The sequence below is a fragment of the Kryptolebias marmoratus genome, linkage group LG20, assembly GCF_001649575.2.
Source record: "Kryptolebias marmoratus isolate JLee-2015 linkage group LG20, ASM164957v2, whole genome shotgun sequence".
NCBI classification, from domain to species: domain Eukaryota; kingdom Metazoa; phylum Chordata; class Actinopteri; order Cyprinodontiformes; family Rivulidae; genus Kryptolebias; species Kryptolebias marmoratus.
Genome location: NC_051449.1, coordinates 17,976,501 through 17,996,890, shown reverse-complemented (window position 1 = coordinate 17,996,890; position 20,390 = coordinate 17,976,501). Strand labels below are relative to the sequence as shown.

Here is a 20,390-nt window from a genome sequence, read left to right as displayed (position 1 = left end):
TATCTAATTCACAGCATGCAGGACAAAATATCACTTACATAAACCCAAAAGCTTTGTGCAAGCTGTCACATTCGTAAGAGCAATAAAAGGACAAGAGCACAGAGTTCCAGGCTTTTCAACCCTGCCTGAGATCTAGTGAAGTTTATGACTTTGATTGCCTTTCTTATAGATAAATCTTACTACTTTTTAACTTGCTTTTTAATAGAAAGAATCAACTGATTTTATAATCATTTTTATCTCCATCTGTACTAGCATCACTATGGCTTTGGAAGATGTTTGTGGCTTCAAGGAAAAGCTTTTTTCAACTTTAGAGGATACAACCACATCTGTTCATGACTACTGCAACCTTGAATGGAAAGGACAGGAAACCTCTGAAAAGATTCCCCATCACTTTTTCATGCCACACTTTTCTCAGACTAACTTTTCCATCAGCAGAACCCCATCTCCTTTTGGCCCAAGGGACCGTTCGGTGACCGTGCGCAGGCCCTTTCCTCTGTCTCATGGAACAACAACCCTGGGTTTCATCTTTCAAGGTGGGGTAATTGCGGCAGCAGATACTCGTGCCAGTGCTGGGGGACTAGTCGCCTGTCCAGCTGTTCATAAGATTACCCCAATTCACTCCCACTTAGTGGTCACCTCCTCAGGCAGTGGTGCAGACTGCATGCTTTGGGAGCGTATTCTGATTCGAGAGATCAGACTCTACCAACTGCGGCACAGACGCCGCCTCTCAATACGAGGCACCGCTAAGCTTCTGTCTTTTATGCTCCATCCATTTAAAGGCACTAATGTGTGTGTGGCTCTCACCCTGTGCGGCTGGGATAAGGAAGATGGTGGCCCTGGCTGTGCCAAGAACTCTGAAGACACATCTTGTAAGACAGATGATAGCCCTTCAGGTGTTATTAGTTCAGCAACACATTCACTCTCCCCCAACTGTGGCCCCCAACTCATCTATGTGTGCAGTGACGGAGCCCGCCTCCAGGGAGAGGTCTTCTCCGTGGGTTCTGGGTCTCCTTACGCCTACAGTGTTCTAGACGGGAGTCTGAGCTGGGACCTGAGTAAGAAAGAAGCCATTTCTCTGGCAAGAGAAGCAGTGTTCAGAGCCACTCACAGAGACGCCTACTCAGGAAACAATGTGGACCTTTTCCTTGTCACAGCTCAGGGATGGAGCCAAAGGCGGAGAGAGGACCTGAAAGAGGAATATTACAGAGACATGGAGAGAAAAGCCCAAAAACAACAAAGTGGGACAACACAAGTTATGACGTGCAAAAAATGAAGCAAAGCATTTGTGTACGTGTGAGATTTTCTATGTGAATAGGTGTGTGTTTTGAGGTAGGGGTTATCATTGTAAAGTCAGACTATTTTAAGAGTTGATCAAGTTTTTCCAACTATAATACTTATAAAGAAATAAAGAAATTACATTACCAAGATAATCTACATGAGCTCCTAATACATTATTATTAATAACTTTTCTTTTTCAGAATTTACATGTTTTACAACATTACAACCAGGCTCAAACCATGAGCCTAAGGTCACAATGTGGCATGGATGGAGATAAGGCTTATTTGATGGAAAGCACATTTCTTAGAATATGTGCTTTTTCCCCAAGAGTGTGATTTTTGTAGTTCTATAACCTTGCTGTTGCATGAATTTGATTGATGACCTTGTCCATCCCCTTTTTGAAAAGTCCTAGTGCTCCAATTATTACTGGAACTCATGCTCAATTTCTAATTCCTGGTCTTTATATTTGGTTAGTTTTTGAGGGGATGGACATATCGATAAGAAAGCAGTTTTTTTTTCTGTTTTTAAAATAATAATAATAATAATAATAATAATAATAATAATAATAATAATAATAATAATAATAATAATAATAATAATAATAATAATAATAATAATTATTATAAACCATTATTCACACTTCTTCCACTCCAATAGGGGACGCTGTGGCGCAGCGACCATAACACAGCGCTGCTCTTCTTACGCGGCGGAAGTTGCTAGCTCATTATCGCAGTCGTTCAAAGATGGCTCTCGCTAGTGTCTTAAGTAGTGATTGTGAGGATTTTTCCTTTGATTATCGTCAGCCCTTCACTGTCGGTTGCGGACCCGGACAGAACGGGGTAGAGTTTGAGTCTGCTCCGGGGGAAAGTATCAGTTTTTCCGTGAAAAACCCGCTGCTCCCCGGCGACGAGGATGGGGTGGAGAGGAAAATAGAGTTTCTGCATGGAACAACAACCTTAGCCTTTAAAGTAAGTTAACGTGTTATTTTATTTTATGTAGCTGACTGTCCTTAAAAAATTTAATTAAGATTGTTTGGTTAAAAAAAACGATAATAAAGCATTTACTCTTTCTAAGTCGTATGCCAGAGTTAACGTGTCTCCACGGTTAGCTTGCAATGCTAGGCGGCTACAAACTGCTTTCTCATGGCAGAGATTCAGACTTTTTATTGAGTGATAATTGACACAAATTCTAAATAACAGTAGGTAATTTCTGTTTGTGATTATGTAAAACATATTTTCTATCTTGTGTTTCAATTAAAACCCGAGTGAGTTCATGAATTGTAAGACCTTTGGTCTAAAACTGCAGCTGTTCACCAGCAACGCGCTGTTATCGACCCTTTTTAAGTTAAAGAAATACAAATTATTATGTTCATGATTTTCAATCAGCTTAAGTAAGTAGATGCGTTTTTCCTAATATTCTAATTGTTTGTTCCTCACATAAAAGTGTTACATTTTGTCTTCTTTTTAGTTGCTCTAACTAAAAAAAAACAGTTTCAGGATGCATTGTCATTAAAATTAGTTTATTTTTTGGTTGGTTTATTACTCAGTTTTTCCAAAAAATGAGACGATCAATGAGCCTGACAATAGAAACAAATACTTAGGGCAAATTAGAAAACATAACAACTTGAGTTTAAAATGACATTGTTCTTTAATTTCTGTAATCAGATTTAGAGTTTAATTTAAACTTCCTAATTTTTCTCTAAAAATATTGGAGCACATTTATAACTATGAAGGTAGACACTTGTTGGATTTGTCCTAGCATCTAAATGTCACATTTACAAAAATTGTTTTTTAGAATTTACGATGTTATGTGATGACATTGTAGAGATTTACAACAACCATATTAGAATTTAAAACCAAATATTATCCTAAAGTACAGATCCTTTAATAAATGTTGCATACATGTTATTGTTTTGAGCTCAGAAATTTCATATATGATTTCCTTCATGCTACTGCAGACACTGGACAAAGACAAACTGAGGTAAAACTCATTGGACCAGCTAAAAATTAATGTATCAAGTCATTAAGGGATCATAAAATAGTCTCACAGTTCCCACAAGTGTCATAGTCTCAGAGGAGTGGACAAGGATGCTTTAAATATGTAAATTGTGATATTATATGCAGATACGACGCAGTGTGTGGCACAGTTTTGCCATTTTTTTTTCAAGTCTATATTTTACTCAACATTTCTTTCTAATAACTGAATCCTCTCGTGTCTTGTTAAAATACTTGAATGAAATGAAATGATTCTTCTCACCGGCAGCAGGAAATTTGTATGAGAGAGCATTAACGAAACATCAATAAGAAGTCTTTTTTTTTTTTAAGTGTGACCTTGTTGGTGTGTTCTTTTATTAAATAAATGTACATGTACAAAATAATCTTTTCAAACAGACCATTTGCTCTTACAAATAATAAAGTTGCATTAGTCACCACAGTTTCTTTTCAGACTCGTGTCTGCCCTCTTTTAGTTTTTTTTTCCTTCACAGAAACTGTTAAAAAGCATCTTTCAAAGAAGGATGATAATTTATTCAGCATTCAGCTTTACACGTAGAATTTATTGTGAATTTGTGTAAAATGAAAACAAACTGAACAAAATATATAAACAAAAAAAGATGAACCTGTTTTTTTTTTTTTTTCTGGATTGCTATGCCCTGAACCCTTCCTGAAATGACTGCGACTCCATCAGTTTAAGCGACACTACAGTTAAATTGAAGATTTATCTCATCTTTCCCATTTGAGTTCGTAATGTATTAGGAGAAGGTTTAGGACGACAAACCTCTGTATGACATCTGTGTTTGACTGTTTCTCCTTGTCTGTAAATTGCCTCACTAATGAGCCCCCGCCTCTCTCAGTTCCAACATGGAGTCATTGTTGCGGTGGACTCTCGGGCCACGGCGGGCTCCTACATCGCCTCCCAGACGGTCAAGAAGGTGATTGAGATCAACCCGTACCTGCTGGGCACCATGGCCGGAGGAGCCGCCGACTGCAGCTTCTGGGAGCGCCTGCTGGCCCGCCAGTGTCGCATCTACGAGCTGCGCAACAAGGAGCGCATCTCAGTGGCAGCCGCCTCCAAGCTGCTGGCTAACATGGTGTACCAGTACAAGGGCATGGGACTCAGCATGGGAACCATGGTGTGTGGCTGGGACAAGAGAGGCCCAGGTAAATATGACAGCTGTGCTTAGATATAAAATTACTCCTTACAGTGATCCAAGATGTGTGCGTATGTCTGTAAGTTTAAATTTCTTTAGATTTTGCACATCGCATTAATGAAACAAGCCTGTCAGCTGTATTAGCACCAGAATTTTTTTAAAGTATTTTGTTTTAAACTATTCTTATGAGGCCTAATGATTAGTTAGATCTGCAGACCAGTCAGTAGTAATTGTTTATGTAGGTTTATTTTGCATTCAGCTAACCAGGAACTGATTTAAACTCTTTTTTTTAATTTTTATTTTGGTATATTCTACACCAGACCTTGTAATTCTAAGATTCCACAAATAGGGTATAAAGACAAGATGTTTTCATAAGCGCTCAGCTCGTGCATTTATTTATTTATTTTTATTTTTTTTATTTTTTAAATTGTCTTACACATGTGAATGATTGAAATTTGTCATTTATGCACTGATTTTTGTTTGTCAGTGTTCTGTTTCTGAAATATTTGCAGAAGATGCAGCCAGATTTTTAAGTAACTCCTGACTTTCAGCTGTTTCTGGTGTCTGTAGTGTAATGCAGGGTCACAGTAGTTCTGGGTTTGAAAACTAAAACAGGTTTTCTTGTCAACTATATATTCTGTCTTTCGTCTGTACACAAATATTTCTTTATACAGGACAATAAATATTTTGTAGTTGCTTCAGTTTACCACTAGGTGGTGCTCCAGGCTGTCGTTTGCTCTCCCCTTGTTTCCGTCCTAAGCCTTGGATTTTGGATGACACACAGAGAGGCCGTACATCACAGAAGGTGTGCTTAAAGAGGCTGCCACGGTGACACAGTAATGGGAAATCAATGAGGCTGGGACTGTAGGCCGGTGAAAGTGTAGCAGGATGATAGGCGATGGGTCTGAGCCCTGGACAATTGGGTCTCATGTATAATGCCCCGACGTTGAGCCCGCGATCAATGCCCGGTTTATCCGGAAAGCAGAGAAGTCTGTGTCGACAGTGATGGCGCGCCGGTGGGCCCAACACACGACACGTGCTAAATCCCAAGCAATCAATTGGGGGGAAATAATGATCCCGCCATGTGTTCAATAGGTCATGTAATGTATAAATATGTCGGCTTATTCACAGCTCTCACTGTGCATGTGATTGAATGGAGAGGTAAATGTCATGTAAATTAAATCAATCACTTTTAGGCAGAAAGCTCATTAGCCAGTTACAACCATGTCAAGAGTACTTATTCCCCAGATGAAGTGTATTAGGCTGCATGCAAAATAAATGGAATAAAAGCGATGTTAAGGAGCTTGACAAATGTGCCTCTATGTAATAACATTACATGTTATGACACTTGTAATCAGTGTATAGTTAATGCTTGATAGCTGGGTAAGAAAAGTGTTGCACAGACTAGTGCTTCTTACAAGGACGAGAGGGGTTTGGATCAGGGTCGTGTGCTATTAAGTCGGATGCAGCCTCATTACAAAAAAGTAGAGTGCTGTACGGTTTGAAGGCTTGTCAGAAGACCCATGTGGCAGCTGGTTTTTACAGCCACTCCCCGGAGGGTGATGTAATAGCTTTTTTTTCTCTCCCCCCCTTTTTCTTTTGTATGACTGCTGCTCTCTTCTCATTTTTAAGCCAGTTGTGAATTCGAGTGGGGAGGACAGATGACACTCACTGACCCATTTGATGCCAGCCACCCATGCATCTCGCTGCACTCCTCACCTACCTTTAATTGCTGTTATTCCAGGCAGCTGCACAAGCTGCTGTTTAAAAAAAAAAAAAAAACAGCTCCTTAAGCACCTGTCAGTTGATTGATGAAGGAGAAGCTGTCCTGCTCTGCTGCAACTGCTTCACTATTCAGACAACACGCTCCCCATGTAGGCTTGTAAATTTCACTTAGCTCTCCCCTTTTTTTTTTTTTTCTTTTTTAGTTTCATTATTTCATTTCTTGAGCACACGTCACTACTGTGTCAGTGTTTGAGGTTCGGAGACCATTAAGCAGCATCACTTTGGGCTCCACAAAGGCTCCAGGTGTGCTCGTATGCTGCTTCTATACTTGGACCTCTTAAAGAGTCCTCAGCCACCTCCGTCAACCGTTCCACTCCCCCAAAAGAGGCTGTCTTTATAACTCTGTTTTCCTGCCTATTATGTTTTTAACGAGTCCCTCACAGTTTCAAAGTGGAACAGGCAGGTCTTGGAATGGCAAATTACCCCCGTGCATACGCCGGCACTGGATGATTATCGTGGCAATCTAACGACAGGCTTAGGAAGCTGCAATTTGCCAGCTGAAACCAATGGTAAGCCTTTTTTTTTGTTCCCTAAAAAGTAAGTGGCTCTCCAGTCCTAATAGACTGTCACTAGTTAAGCTGAGAATCTGTAAGCGAGGATGTGCAATCTAAAGGCATTTGGATTTTTTTTTTTTTAGAGCAGTAGTGATGAATATTTTGCAGTTTTTTCTGCATGTGTTCCTGCTTTTCTGTGCAAGGATCATTTTCACAGGTTTTGCTTGGTGAAAGCGTTAGAAAAACATGCCGTTTCACACGCTGTCCTTTTTCCCGTCTGCAGTCTGGCTGTGGGCGAGCTCGCAGGCTGGCGCTAGTCACCCCTTCTGCGTCACCCTGGAGTCGGGCCTGGCAAATGTGTCATGGCGCAAAACAAAACGCTGCGCATCATGTGTCCACGAAGTGTGGTGTGGAGCAAACTGTCCCTCACATGTCCATCAAGAGCGTGGCGGGGCCGCACCGGTCATAGGAGTCGCATGTTAGTTCGGTCTGGCACAGACTGAGCTCGTGCCCCCCCATGTGCCGGTCACGTCTTCGAACGTTCATCAGACTGTGTGTCTAGATGGCTGGTAATATGCGCTAACTCCGCAGGGTGTAAAGACGCCGCTGTGTTTTTCTTCTCCATCCTCCCCGGTGGGGTGCGAGATGCAGTTACCTGGACAGCTCAGGTTGTCGGTCGATAGTTAATTTTTAGCCTGTTTGCGGGGATCAATAGGATTCAGAAGGGGGCCTCTGGGCGGACAGCGTCACGAGCCGCGCCTCGTCAGCAGGTTCCGTGGCCCGCTTTATTTAACTTGAAGAGGATGCAGCTGTTCATATCTGCCAGCCTTACTTCACTTGGAGGGGTTGCAGCTGTTCTTATTTTCTCTTTGGAGGACACGCTGTGTGTGTGTGTGCGTGTACACATTTATGTGTTTTGTTTGTGGGGAAAAGAGGTACATCATCTCAGGTTTCCTGCCGGAGCTTAACACCTGAATCAAAAATAAGAAGAAGCTACTTCCTTTATGTCCTCCTGACCGAGCGTTTGCCCTCTCTTTTTAGGGTTGTACTACGTCGACTCTGAGGGCAACAGGGTGTGCGGCGACCTGTTCGCGGTCGGCTCCGGCTCCATGTACGCCTACGGCGTGATGGACAGCGGCGTGCGGCAGGATCTGACCGTGGAGGAGGCCTGTGAGCTCGGCCGTCGCGCCATCTACCAGGCGACATACCGCGATGCCTACAGCGGGGGGCAGGTCAACTTGTACCACGTCCACAGCGAGGGCTGGACCAGGATCTCCCAGGACGACGTGCTCATGCTGCACCAGCAGTACAAGGAGTAGGCGTAGTTGGAGGAAAAGTGTATTTTTTTTTTCCCCCTAATGTCTGATGTTCAAGGTATTCTGAAATGTCATTAACATAATAAAAAGGACTCATCTGCACATCACCTTCCAAATTCATCACCTCCATTAGTTGTTGCTGCCTTCAAGCTTTATATTGTACTTTTTTTTTTTTAACATTGTCAGTGAGCTCCACTTAGCTTGCACAGTTTGATTCAAGGGGCTGCAGAGAGGGCGCCGATGATTCAAACACGTTTTAATAAAGTGTGGGAGTAGTGTGGTGCTTTGCCCTACATACCATTCATTTCAAATCACACCCTTGAAAACTACATCCTCTTCCACAATAAAACCTGTTTTTGTTTTTTTTTGTTTTTGTCAAGAGTCTTTTGTTATTTTTACACCACCCGCAGGTCACAAAACGCACATGAAATTTCCGACAGTTTAACGCTTCATGTAAATCTATAGTGACAGTGCCTCATCTTCCTTTTAATGAAGTTGTTTTTTATCACTGTTTGTGTTTACATTTCTGTCATCTGCTCCCCCAGCTGTTGGGACTTGGAGGTGCATCGGAAGCCTGTTTTGTCTCCTATATGTTCTGCTTGTATTAGCAGGGAGTAGCTTTTGTCTAAATAGAACTATTTAATTGCATACCAGCAGCCCCAGTAATTGTGCCTCCTGAGTTGTAACAGTGTGTTTTCCTCCCTCCATTAATAATGTTTCCTTCCTTTGCTCAGGTTGCACAAATGCGTCTTTTAATTGGAAGGGGGGGAGGGAATTTATTCTTTAATTCCTCCCCGCCACTCTTCGTTTTCCCGTGTGCAGCGTGGTGTGCCGCCCCACCATTGTCTTATACAATGAAACGACCCCGCGCCGGCAGTGTGCGCCCCTCCAGTGGGTTTTATGCTTTGGAGTAAACACTAATAAAGGGAATTGGGTTGAAGGCTGAAAGCAAGTGCACTTTGAAACCGTGGTTAAAAACTAGTTTCACAGGTGACTAGCTGGCAGATGGAATAGAAATAGGATTTCGATAAATGGAAATGAGCGAATCTCGTCTGGGATGCTGCTCTCGGTAAATGAAGTGATGGGGGCTGCAACATCAATAGGAGCAGATAGTGGTGGAGCAGTCGAGCCCATCGAGATATGCTAAACTGATGCAGATTTGTGTTCGGGCTTTTCAGGAAAGCAGGTCTCTTAAATTTCCTCAATAGCTGGCTTAAGCTGTTAATAGACGGGTAGAAAAGGATTCCATATCATCTTAAAAATGGAGGAGAAAGATGAGATTTGCATTCCAATTAGATATTTAACAAACATTGCCGTTGTGAAAAGGTAGCAGGGCTCCTAAACAGTCTTAAAAGCGATTAAGCGTATAGAATTTGGCTTTAGTGTTTTCAAGGTCTAAATATAAAAAGGAAGCCGAGTACGGGAAAAAAATCTCTGGGTTTTCCAACACTTTTTGTCTTGAAGCAAAAGCTTAACTTTGAGAATAAATTGCTCCAAGTTGCTCCTTAAATTGATTCTATATATACAAGCTGGACATTTCCTCCTTACCGTTATCTTCATATGATAAAAAGCCACTGTGAGGATTGTAAATCAAAGTAAGCTAGAACTGATTTTTTTTTTTCCTTTTTTGCTGAATACATGGATATCGTTAAAGGCCTAGGATTCCTTGAAGGAACGTGCAACAAGTGGACAGTTCAGTTCTGAGATTAAATTGACCATTTATCAGACCTCGACAGCTGAAGGACGAAACCTGTTTGTCACAGGGAACCTTTATATTTACACCAAATAAGGAAGAAACAGAAGTTTGTCTTTCGGGTTTTATCAATTAAATGCATCCAGAATGGGACCTCAGGGTGGGTACCCAGGTGGACCCCCTCAGCTGACAGCATCCACTGCTTTGGGCTCGGCTCCAATCCCGCAAAACCCTGTGTGGTACCCAGCATGCAGCACCAACTCGACCACCAAGACCTCCATGCACCGCTCCCTTTGCCTTTCAAGTCAAACATTTAAACTAACATCGTCTTCTGCTGAGAAGGAATGGAGTTAAAGCCGCTTTGGTCAAATCTTGTAAACAATACGCGCAATTTCCTTCAGTATTTTGAGATATCGTGTGTTGAGGGCGACTCTCAGCTACTATCACACTAGTAAAATTACGCTCAATATCTAAAATTTGCAGAGTTGGAGCCATTTCTGTGTTTCCTAGTTCTCTGGTTCAACTGGTTAACTATCGGAGTCCAGTGTTTAAGATGGCCACCACAGCTAATCAACCTCAGGGAATGCAGAGTTGGCTGTAACTCAGCTTTGACACATATTAGGCTGAAGTTTGATGTGGTAGTAGCAGAGAGTCATTCTCAACACACACCCTGAGGGCTAACAGACTGTGTGAGACCTTGTAACGTTGCTTGAGACTGAAGGTGTGTTCAAGGTTTGACCAAAACGGTTTTAATGCCATCTTTTTTCAACGGAAGACGATTTTCCTTGCGGCGCGTCTTTCAGTTTGGTTTTTACTTTGTAGACAGCAGTCTGCAAGCACGTCCGCCCACAGATTATGTCCTGGTTTGTTGTGATCAGTGGATTGATTTAAAAATTCCCCACATGCACGCTGCACAGGGGGAGGAACCTCACGGACCTTTGTTGATCCCTTTTGTGGAGTCTCTCAGGGCTTAAGGAGCGTAATTCCAACTGCAGCCGACCATGAGCCGAGAGGATTGAAGCGGCTTTTTGTAGGAGAGCTGAAACGTCTTCACCAGAGAAGAATGGAAGTCCATTTGCTTCATATTAAAGCACTTAAGATGGTCTTCTAAAAAGAAAATTCACGGTCTTTTATGAGCTCAGTATAAGCATGGCACCTGCTACAACGTCCACACGCCGGCCCTGTCAGTGAGAGCTTGTTGTCTCGCTGAAATGTGCATTTTGATGCACCCCGATCTGAACCTGTGCGCAGCATCATGAAAACAACTTGTCTAAAAGTCTGCCCCATTTATCTGATTCACCGCGTCTCCCCCTCTGTATAAGGGGGTGCCTTTTATGCTGCCTTTGAGTGTTTGCTTGGAACAAAAATGGGGGATATCAGAGTGTCACTGCCTTTGACCCCAGGGCATCTGAATCGCCGGGCAGCTCTCATTTTGTTCACAGCTTTAGGTCACAAACTTGTTCCGGTTTCACCTTTTGACCCGTCCTGTTGCGCCGCAAGGAAACATTTCTCACTCGCGCCTTTGTTTTTTTGTGTGTGTGCCTGACCCTGGCGCTCAACCAGCAGACAGGTGTGTGGTGCCGGTGAACACACTGTGGCACAGAGAGACCGCAGGTTTGTCAACAGGTCTTTTCAGATGGGCTGCTATTATCTGTACCGGCTTTCAGCACAGGACAGCACTCAGGGAAGGATGGCGATACGCTGTGGAGGCATGACAAAAAATGAAGAAAATAGGCTCTTTTCTTTTAGTCTAAATTTGATGGAATGTGGTGGGGAAAAAAAAGACCAGCTGGCGATGCTGTAAGGTGCCAAGACTATGATTTTCACACTGTCAGAAAATAACCCCTGTGCCCACATAATGCCATCTGTCAGGTGGTCATATATGATTCCACTCCCAGACAACAGATCAAATCTGAACACAGTCATAATGAAGCTCTGACAACTTTTTTTTTTTTTTTTAGACGCACTGACACCTCGTAGATGAGGTGTTATTTGCCATGATTTGAGGCTAGGATTTTTATAATTGGATCTTCAAAAGAAGGGGAGAGAAAAAAACCCCCAAAACAACACACCGACTGCGGGAGTGCACACGTCCACTGATTGAGTATCTCGCAGCCATTGTTTATTCCCGTCGCTGCTTTATCCCTACGGAAACAAAAAAACAAATGAGGAGTCTATTTGGCTTGGGTAATGACTCCCGGCTGGCGGCCTCTTGTCCAGCCTGAAGGCTCTCCGGGTGTCATATAATCACCCCCCCCCCTCCCCTCCCAAGTCCTTAAATGTGTGCCAATTTTGACAAACAACAAAGCTGGCACGAGGATAATTGTGTTTGTGGTCTCTGTGCATCCTCTTCCTCGCTGGCGCAAGAGGCAGCTGCCGCCTCGCCTCGTTTGAGAGGTGCTGTTTTTCATCCCTCGTGATGACAGCCTCACTCTTGTCATTCCTGCCGCGTGCTCGCCACAGCAGTCTCACTTCAAGTCCGGGCTGTGCCTTTTTATTTAATTTTTTTTCTAACCCCCTTCCCAGTTACCCAACCCACCTCCTCCTTTTCTCTGCCAATGTTTTTGGCAATTGCTTTTTTTTTTTTAAAAGATATATATATATATATTTTAAACTCGATTAATTCAGTGACATGAATGAATCCAGCCCGGCAAAGTAAACAGTGGAGCCCTTGAGTTCTGTCCAATCTGAGTCAGTTCTCGTCCGTTTCCCAGCAGGCACTTAAGAGCTTCTGCCAACACCTCTCTATTGCTACTCTTGATGATGATGATCATGAGGGTGATGGTGAGGATGAGGAGGATTACAGCCCCGTTACAATTGCTGCAGACTGTGCCTCGAGAGGCCCAAAGCATTCGGCTGTTTATCCCTTGTCATGACACCTGACGGTATAAATGGGGCCTGTCTGTTTGTTTTATCGTCAGCGGTACCAGACCTTGCCTCCCAGGCAAACGGAGACAGGGTCAGGGAGACTCCAGCTAAAGATGTGGCAGTAAGAGCGATGGTGGCTGCCATGGTCACTCCACTTTCTCCCATGTGGCTCTTGGCTTTTTTTTTTTTTTTTTCCTTATGAATTGCAGTGCGTCCTTTAAAACACGAAGTCCTTTGGGGGCAGTGAAAAGGGAATTGCGTATTGTGTTGTTTCAAAGTATTGTTTTTTTTTTTTTTTTCCTGGATTCTTGCTATTTCAGTGGAAGCTTAGTTCTGGTATTGTGAACAGATACATTTGTAAACAAAAGGCACTCAGAGAGAGCAAACCTCCGCCAAGGCTACAGCCTGATTAAAAAAATAGCGCAATAATCTGGATTGCCACCAAAATTTAATCAGTTTTTTTGTTACAACCCCAACATTTCCTCCAAATCTGTTCATTAGTTTGTACCTGATCTTTGCTAACAAACAAACAAACCAATGGACACAACTGGAAACAGAACTTCCTTGGTGGAGGAAAAAAAAGAGTTTTTAACAAAGGGGTTACCTGTGACCTTGACCTTTGACCCCATGAATCTTGAAATCAACAGGAATCATCCTTGACCCACGAGGGGTCCAGCTGTGCAGTTTGATATTCCTACAATACACTGTTGCTGAGTTAAAGCACCAGGTCAACTCTGATATTCACCTTTGACCCCATGACCTTGATTTCAATCGTGATCACCCTCGACCTAAGTGTGCAGTTTAAATCTCCTCCATTACATAGTTGCACAGTTAGAGCACAAGGTCATCTGTGACCTTGACCTTTGACCCCATCACCTTGAAATCAACAGTGATCACCCCTGACCCCTAAGGTGCCCAGCTGTGCAGTTCAACATGCCTGTTATACAGTTAGAGCACGGGCTGATCTGTGACCTTGACCTTTGCTTTTGAACTTTGACTTTTCACCAATAAAATGTAATCACTTCTTCCTTGCTTCATGTTTGACTTTTCCTGAAAATTTCATGCAGTATCTTTTGTAACTCTTTGAGTGATCATGGACACAAACAGACACGGAGACAAACACTACAGAAAACATGACCTCCCTGGCAGAGGTAAAAATCTCTACGATGTAAAAAAAAAAATCACAGATGGTCTTTGCAGAGTCCTAGCAAGATCTTCTGATGTGTATTAAGAAGGCAGTGATACAGTGTGACAGGTCCGCAGTGGTTCTGAGCATGCACGAAACCTCCGTAGTGAGGTCGTGATGGCTTATCTTCACAGTGGCCGCATATCGGGGTCCTGGGTGGAGTGTGGTGGCAGTTTATTCATGAAGTGGGGCTCACATACTGGCTTGGTCATCAAGAATCAGGACTGGCCATGCTGGCTGCATGCCTACTCTACAGCCAGGATCATGACAAGGCCGTGGAAACAACCTAGTGCAGAAAATCCCTTTGATAGTAGCATCATCTTTGCGTAGCTGCATTCTGGCATGGTCCGAGAGAGTCCTGGGGGCAAACAGAAATTAAAGGAAGTTTTTCAAACTTGCCACGTTGTTCTAATAGGTGGTGTAGGTTGTGATCTTGCTACGGATGTTTTGTCCATGCTCAATTCCACATGTAATGAGGAGCTCAGTGTGTTTTTTTAAATGTGGGAGTTATACTGGAATTATGGCTTGTGCAAACTGTGGCATCAAGAGAGTGGAGTTGCCGTTTACACTAGAGACTAGGATGTGCGGCACTCACCCTTAAACAGCAGGCATCGCTACTCAATAAAATATCGAGGTGAAGCAGGAATGGCACAAGAAGACGAGTCGCTCACAGGAAGAGAGTTCTTCAAACAAAAACAGAACTAAAAAGTTTCATCATGCCTAAGCAGTTTTTAAAGTTTAAGAAAAATCTGCAGTGATTGGACTCTCTTGGCTTTTGTTCAGTTGTGTGGATGACTGTAGAGCCGGACTTGCATTACAGATTCTGCCCTGCTACTCTTCCTGTTTACAATCTACACCAACATCAGGCCAATTGCCCCCACCTTCTACATGACATCAGGTTTGTCAAGAGATGCTGATCGCGAGGCCAAGAATGGAGGGTATAAATCAGGCTGAGGACCTCTTCAAGATCCTGGAAAACCATCCATTATATTCTATATCACAGCGAGGTGGTCATACGATGTGAAAAGGGCCTCAGGTGAGTTTAGGACCCTGTTTTATTGAAAGTTTGACAAGTAAATTTTGCAAATCAGTCTACATTTCTGACAGAAGACTACAGCACTACAGTGAGTCTTTATATTCATTTGAAGTGTCACTCAGAACTACAGGCTTTCTGACAGAATAGCCAGCCGTAGCGGAAGGACCGTGTCAAGAGCAACAACTCTGCCAGCTCCCACTTTCTTTCTTTCATTCTTCATTCAAGCATCCAGCTCCCCTTTTTTTTTCTCCCTGCTGTACATTTGGACTGACTGTGCCCCCAGTCTGCTGCCTGCTTTCCTTCTGCCTGGTCCTGCTCTGCTCAGTGCCACCTTCCTTCACTCCAAACCAAACCAAAGGGAGGGAAATGAGGGGATTAATTACCCACCCCCAGAGCTCGTTACCCAGGCTCGGCCCTTTCAGCTTCCTGGCTCCTCACTGGCCGCAATTGTAATTCAGCCTGGAGCCCCTGGATGGGAGAGTAATCACAGAGGGTGCCCGTCCAAAAAAGAACGAGCACCCGCTGATAAACAGTTCGCCGGGCCGGATGTGACGGAACTGACGCGGAGGAGCCAGCAGTGACTCTGACGTGATTGACGCGGAGCGTTGGCACCGGCGCGGCACGTGCAAGAAGTAATTTATGAGTTTGTCTTCCGGAGCGGAGACGAACGGCAGAAATGACTAATGACCTCTTGGAAGTTCAGCTTCTCTGATTGCAAACAATGGTACGGGCTGTCACTGCTGGGAACGTGACAGAATTGATAGCGCAATGAAAACGGGAAGCTAATGAACTAAAACGCAGAAATGGCAGTTTAATTAAACAACAAAGCCTAACTATGAACAATATTTTAACATTAGAGACGTCCTCCCTGATCAATATTGTTCCCATGTAGCGTACTGAAAATGAAAAAGTTTTTTCCCCCCTCTGTCTGTCTGGTAATCCTTTCTTCTCACAGCTCCCTTGTGTTGTAGTTTTCCCTCCAAGTCGAAGCGTTGCCCAGCAGTTGTCCCCCTTTTGTGTGTTATTCCTCCTCTGATATTTTTCTAAGCACTGTTCTGAGGCAGAAGAACATAAAAAAATATTTATTTACGTAGCCACCACTTCCTCTTATGCATTCCCACTCTTTGCTGCAGTCGCTGTATCAGTGACTGTTTTGTCCTCCCATGCTATATTCTGTATCCTGCCTCCCTCCATTTCCTTTTTTTTTCTTCTTCTCTGCCTCACTGCTTTCCACCCTCCTTGCTCCTTTCTCCTCTCTCCCTCCTGGGCTTTTTTTCTTCTTTTTTTCCTCACGACCATTCTGCTCTCATTACATTGATGGCCCCGATGATTCACTTGAATGGTGCACTTTCTCCCGTGCTGCTTCTCCAAGGCCCCTTTCCTCGCAGCCTTCTCACACAGAAGGGCTTTCTCTCTGGGCACAATGACGGCGCGGCACCTGCTACTTGGCCGCATGACCCCCCTCGCCATTAAGGCCACCGTGAGATAAGCTCACTGAGGCGCTCTTTAACTTTGACTCCCCGGGTGCAAATGTTGTTGATAGAGCAAGCTGCTGCCAAGCGTATGTGTTAAATAGACATATGTGTGAAAGTGTTTAAATAGGTGAGAATTTCTGCTTAGGTAGCAGGCTTTCCTTTCATCTCAGGCACAAGCCAGTGAGTGCTGCTACCTCCACCTTCCACTACCGATCCCTGATGGGGCATATTTCTCATTTTCAGAATTACTTCCTACAAGTTGGACTTTTACCTCTGCTCCAACTCACTTTAACCTCTCAAATGTCCAGAAATGTAAATATTGAAAGTTCATTCCAAGGTCCCCTTTAATCTGGTTGCTGCCCCTGCTACAAGGGGGAAAAAAATCAGCCAGAGCATGGATGGTCTCTGCAGGATCTTGGCAAGAACTCTGGGTGTGTATTGAGAATACCAGACGAAGTGTGTTGCGTTCACAATGGCTTTAAGAGTGCATGAAACGTGCATAGCAAATTTGTTATGGTTTAGTATTGTAGTAGTCTAGTGTAGTGTATCTAGGTTCCCGTCTACGCTCCACATTATATTTGTTTCTCTGCTTTCTCAGTTTTTTTTTCAGTCCACACGTTCGAACAAAATCGCTGAAATACCCACGCCACACCACTAGGTGGCGAGAACGTCCACATTAATGTTGAATCAAAATACAGAGATGGAACATTCTTGGCTTGGCTAAAGACTTATTTACCACCTATAACTGTAGCCTCTTTTGATCTTTGACACCATTTACAAATTTCCTCTCAGTTGTTAATTATTTCAGCGCACGATCACTATTTAAAATAATTCTATTCTATTCTGAACCACCAGAAACAAACCTTTTTTTTTTTTTTTCTTTAAAACACCATATTAGAAACAGTTTTTAAAAAGAACCATTTTTTTTAGTGCAGACGGGAGGTGCAAACACAACAGGCAATCTCTATTTTTAAAAAATATCTAGAGTGGTGTGACAAGGCCTAAGACTCACAGAAGAATGAATGGCTGTACCACTGTAGCCTTACAGGGATGGATAGGATTTTATTTTAACATGTACTCATTTCATTTTGAGTAATTAGGGTTAGTTAGAGAGGCGGTGGTACTGTATATTTCAGAGAGAACATCAGGCATCTAAAACAACACGAGCCTCAAAGGTTTGATAGCATTTCATGTGAACTGTAATGAGAACGAGTTGGGAAGAACTCATTTATTGGAAAACTAAACCAAACAAAAAGTGGTACCACAACTATGGAAATGGGAAAACTACAACTGACATGGCGTGAAAGGGATGAACCCAGGCAAGAATCTGGCAATGAGTGAACAGAAGCTGAGAGTGGATATACCCTGACTGATAAGGACATAATCAGCAGCCGGTGTGCTGACTGGGGAAGGCAGAACACAAGGCTAAGGAACAAAAACATGACTGAACTAAAAAAATATAAATATAATAAAACTCTCCATCCAATGATGTGAATTCTCTGCTGTAAAGCTTAATTCTGCATCAGACATTTATGGTTTTTTACCAGAAGGACTGGCCGTGGTCTAAGATCACTTTGATTGCTGTCTGCTTCAGGTAAGATACTGGTTACTGATCGCTACTCCACACATCCCCGCTAAAAATTGAAAACCATCCCTTTAAGCTGCTACACTTCTTTCTCGCAGCCTTAGTAATTTTCCCATTTTCAGACACCTGGAATTAACTTGCTTCTTGGGTTATTAAATCATAAGTGGATTGCTGTGAATGTGGGATTACCTGCACATCCTCAAACACTCACTGACATCAGAACGCTCAGGCCACATCCAGTGTTGGCGCGTGGCCACATTCCTTCACGGAGGAAAAAGTAGGTCACTGCCTACTGTGCTCACCTCTTGGAAAGTGACATGGTTTATGCTTGGCCTTGTTTTATATTACAGGTATCAGAGTTACTTACAGAGCATTTTCTCGTGTTTAGTGTTGTTTCTTTACACTCCTGTTCAGAGACAGCGTCAGTCAGCTGCCACACATGTACCGTGAACTTTCCAACATCGAAATGATTTATTTTATTTTACTAATACTAAAATGACTGCTCATAATGCTACAGGAAAATTTGATATGCATCTAAATGTACAGCGATACTTAACTTAATGATTTTTATCTTTTATGTTTAAAAAAAATTCAAATAAAGCGATGCACTATAGTCCAAATGTAGCTTATGATATGCATTATTATAAATGTATTCTTGAATGTCAATATTTGTTTTGTGCTTCCTTGATTTATTATCAGGAACACCCCAACTTTATATGTTGGTTCAAATTTGATTCCAATGACTAGGACTTTCTTTTAATCCGTAAAGTCTGAACAAATAGTTATCAATAAATAGTTTATAAATAGCAAATAAATATTTTTTAAAAGTTTCTGAGTCTTTCCAATTTTTTCTTTGGTCTTTTGGCTTTATCTTTTTTTGAAAGTATTTTTTTTTGTCTAGTCATCGTACTTTACCATGACAGCGTATTGTCTGGCTGGAAAGCCAATAAGTGGCAAAAAAACAAAACCAAAACAAACAAACACAAAAACCTACAGCAGATGAACAGTATCTGGAAGTTATCTCTTTAAGAAACAGTAATGACATGACACAGAACCTGAGATTTGTGTCCCAGAGTAAGCATGGGTTTAATATTATGCTTTTATTGTGTTATTTATTCTTGCATTTTTTAAATTTTAAAATGATCTTAATGTTGTAATGGTGTTTTACTTTCAGTCTGAACTGTGATTACCCTCTGAAAAGGGGAACACCTGAACGTTTGAGTGACTTTGATGCAGCCAATCAGGAGGCAGCTGACCAGAACTGGATCAGTGACATGAATGGCTCATCCCTTGAGTTTAGGAACTGTTTTATGGCCAATTCATTTGTAGGTTAAATTTAGGAGGGCTGAAGAAAAGAAAGAACAACTGTCTAAAAATGGTTAAGTCCTGGACTGAAAATTAGTGAAAAAGCAGCTAAAGACCAAAGAACTTTAAAGGGCCTTTCAGAAAGTCTGGAGAACTATAATAATAATTATTATTATTTTAAATCTGGCTCAGTAGAAGCAGGAAATATGAGGTTATTATGAAAACATTCATGCTCTCTAGCACATTTTAGTATTATTTGACCCACACATAGTTCTTTAAGGCTCTCCTCACACTTTACTACAACTATGCTACAATGTAAACAATCAACCCGGCAGTGGATGGGTTTTTGGAGGATCTTGACGGCTTATGGTGCGTATTAAAAAAGCAGTGGTCTCACCATTACGTTTGGTAGAGTGTGACAGATCCACAATGATTTTGAGTCTGCACTAAGCTTTCATAGCAAGGTGGAGGCGGGTGGTTTAGCATCGTGGTGACACAATTTCCAGGTCCTGGGTGGAAGATGCTAGCAGTGGTGGAAGCGCACATCGGAGAGGCTTGGTGACTAAGGATCTGAAGCAGGACTGGCCTCGCTGGCCTCGTTCCGAAGCTGCGCCTGTGATTGTGATAAAGGCATGCAAACAACCTAGCACTGAAGCATACCTGTAGCTGCATCCTGAAGTGGTTCGAGAGAGTCGTGTCGGGATGGGGGAGTGCGGCGAGGGTGCACGAGAGCATCTCAAGGATGCAGGAAATGGCAGGGATAAAAACTATTTATCGAGTACAAAGAGCACAGCAGTCATGATTGCCTTCAAACTGAAGGAGGTTTCAGAAGTTTGTCACACACACACACACACATACAAAAAGCCACAATCTAACACTGAAGGTTGTGCATAATGGTGTCATTATCTAGTATAAAAGAGGCCTAAAGCTTTCAAATGTGTTGGAGCCGCAGTATGGAACAATCTTGACAAAAAGACATTAAACCAGAGTGAGGTGTGTTTCTGAAGAATCAAATCCTTCTTCTTGTGGTCAGTGCAGGTAGGTTATGAACTTAGCTCTCATTTAAGCCCACTGTCTACCTGATAGCTTTTCTTATTTTAGGGAAAGAGATGTTCAGAGCAAAATCTCATGTTCCTAGAGCCAGTTTGGCACACCCAGGGCACCTGACCTTCACAATTCTCCCTGCAGGTGGTGGGTTCATGGGGAGGTGATTTCCTGTTT

At 42.6% G+C, this 20,390-nt stretch overlaps 2 protein-coding genes across 2 annotated transcripts; both read left to right on the top strand.

The window, feature by feature from the left end:
* The first annotated feature begins 189 nt into the window (after positions 1 to 189).
* On the top strand, positions 190 to 1,329 carry psmb11a (proteasome 20S subunit beta 11a). Its single transcript, XM_017420810.3, has one exon. It carries the CDS (start codon positions 260 to 262, stop codon positions 1,271 to 1,273), a length of 1,014 nt encoding a protein of 337 aa, XP_017276299.1. The 5' UTR covers positions 190 to 259; the 3' UTR covers positions 1,274 to 1,329.
* A 188-nt stretch (positions 1,330 to 1,517) lies between these two features.
* On the top strand, positions 1,518 to 8,388 carry psmb5 (proteasome 20S subunit beta 5). The gene is made up of 4 exons (XM_017420811.2): positions 1,518 to 1,528; positions 1,967 to 2,246; positions 4,130 to 4,436; positions 7,747 to 8,388. The coding sequence occupies exons 1-4, from the start codon at positions 1,518 to 1,520 to the stop codon at positions 8,022 to 8,024; spliced, it is 876 nt and encodes a 291-aa protein (XP_017276300.1). The 3' UTR covers positions 8,025 to 8,388.
* Positions 8,389 to 20,390: the final 12,002 nt, after the last annotated feature.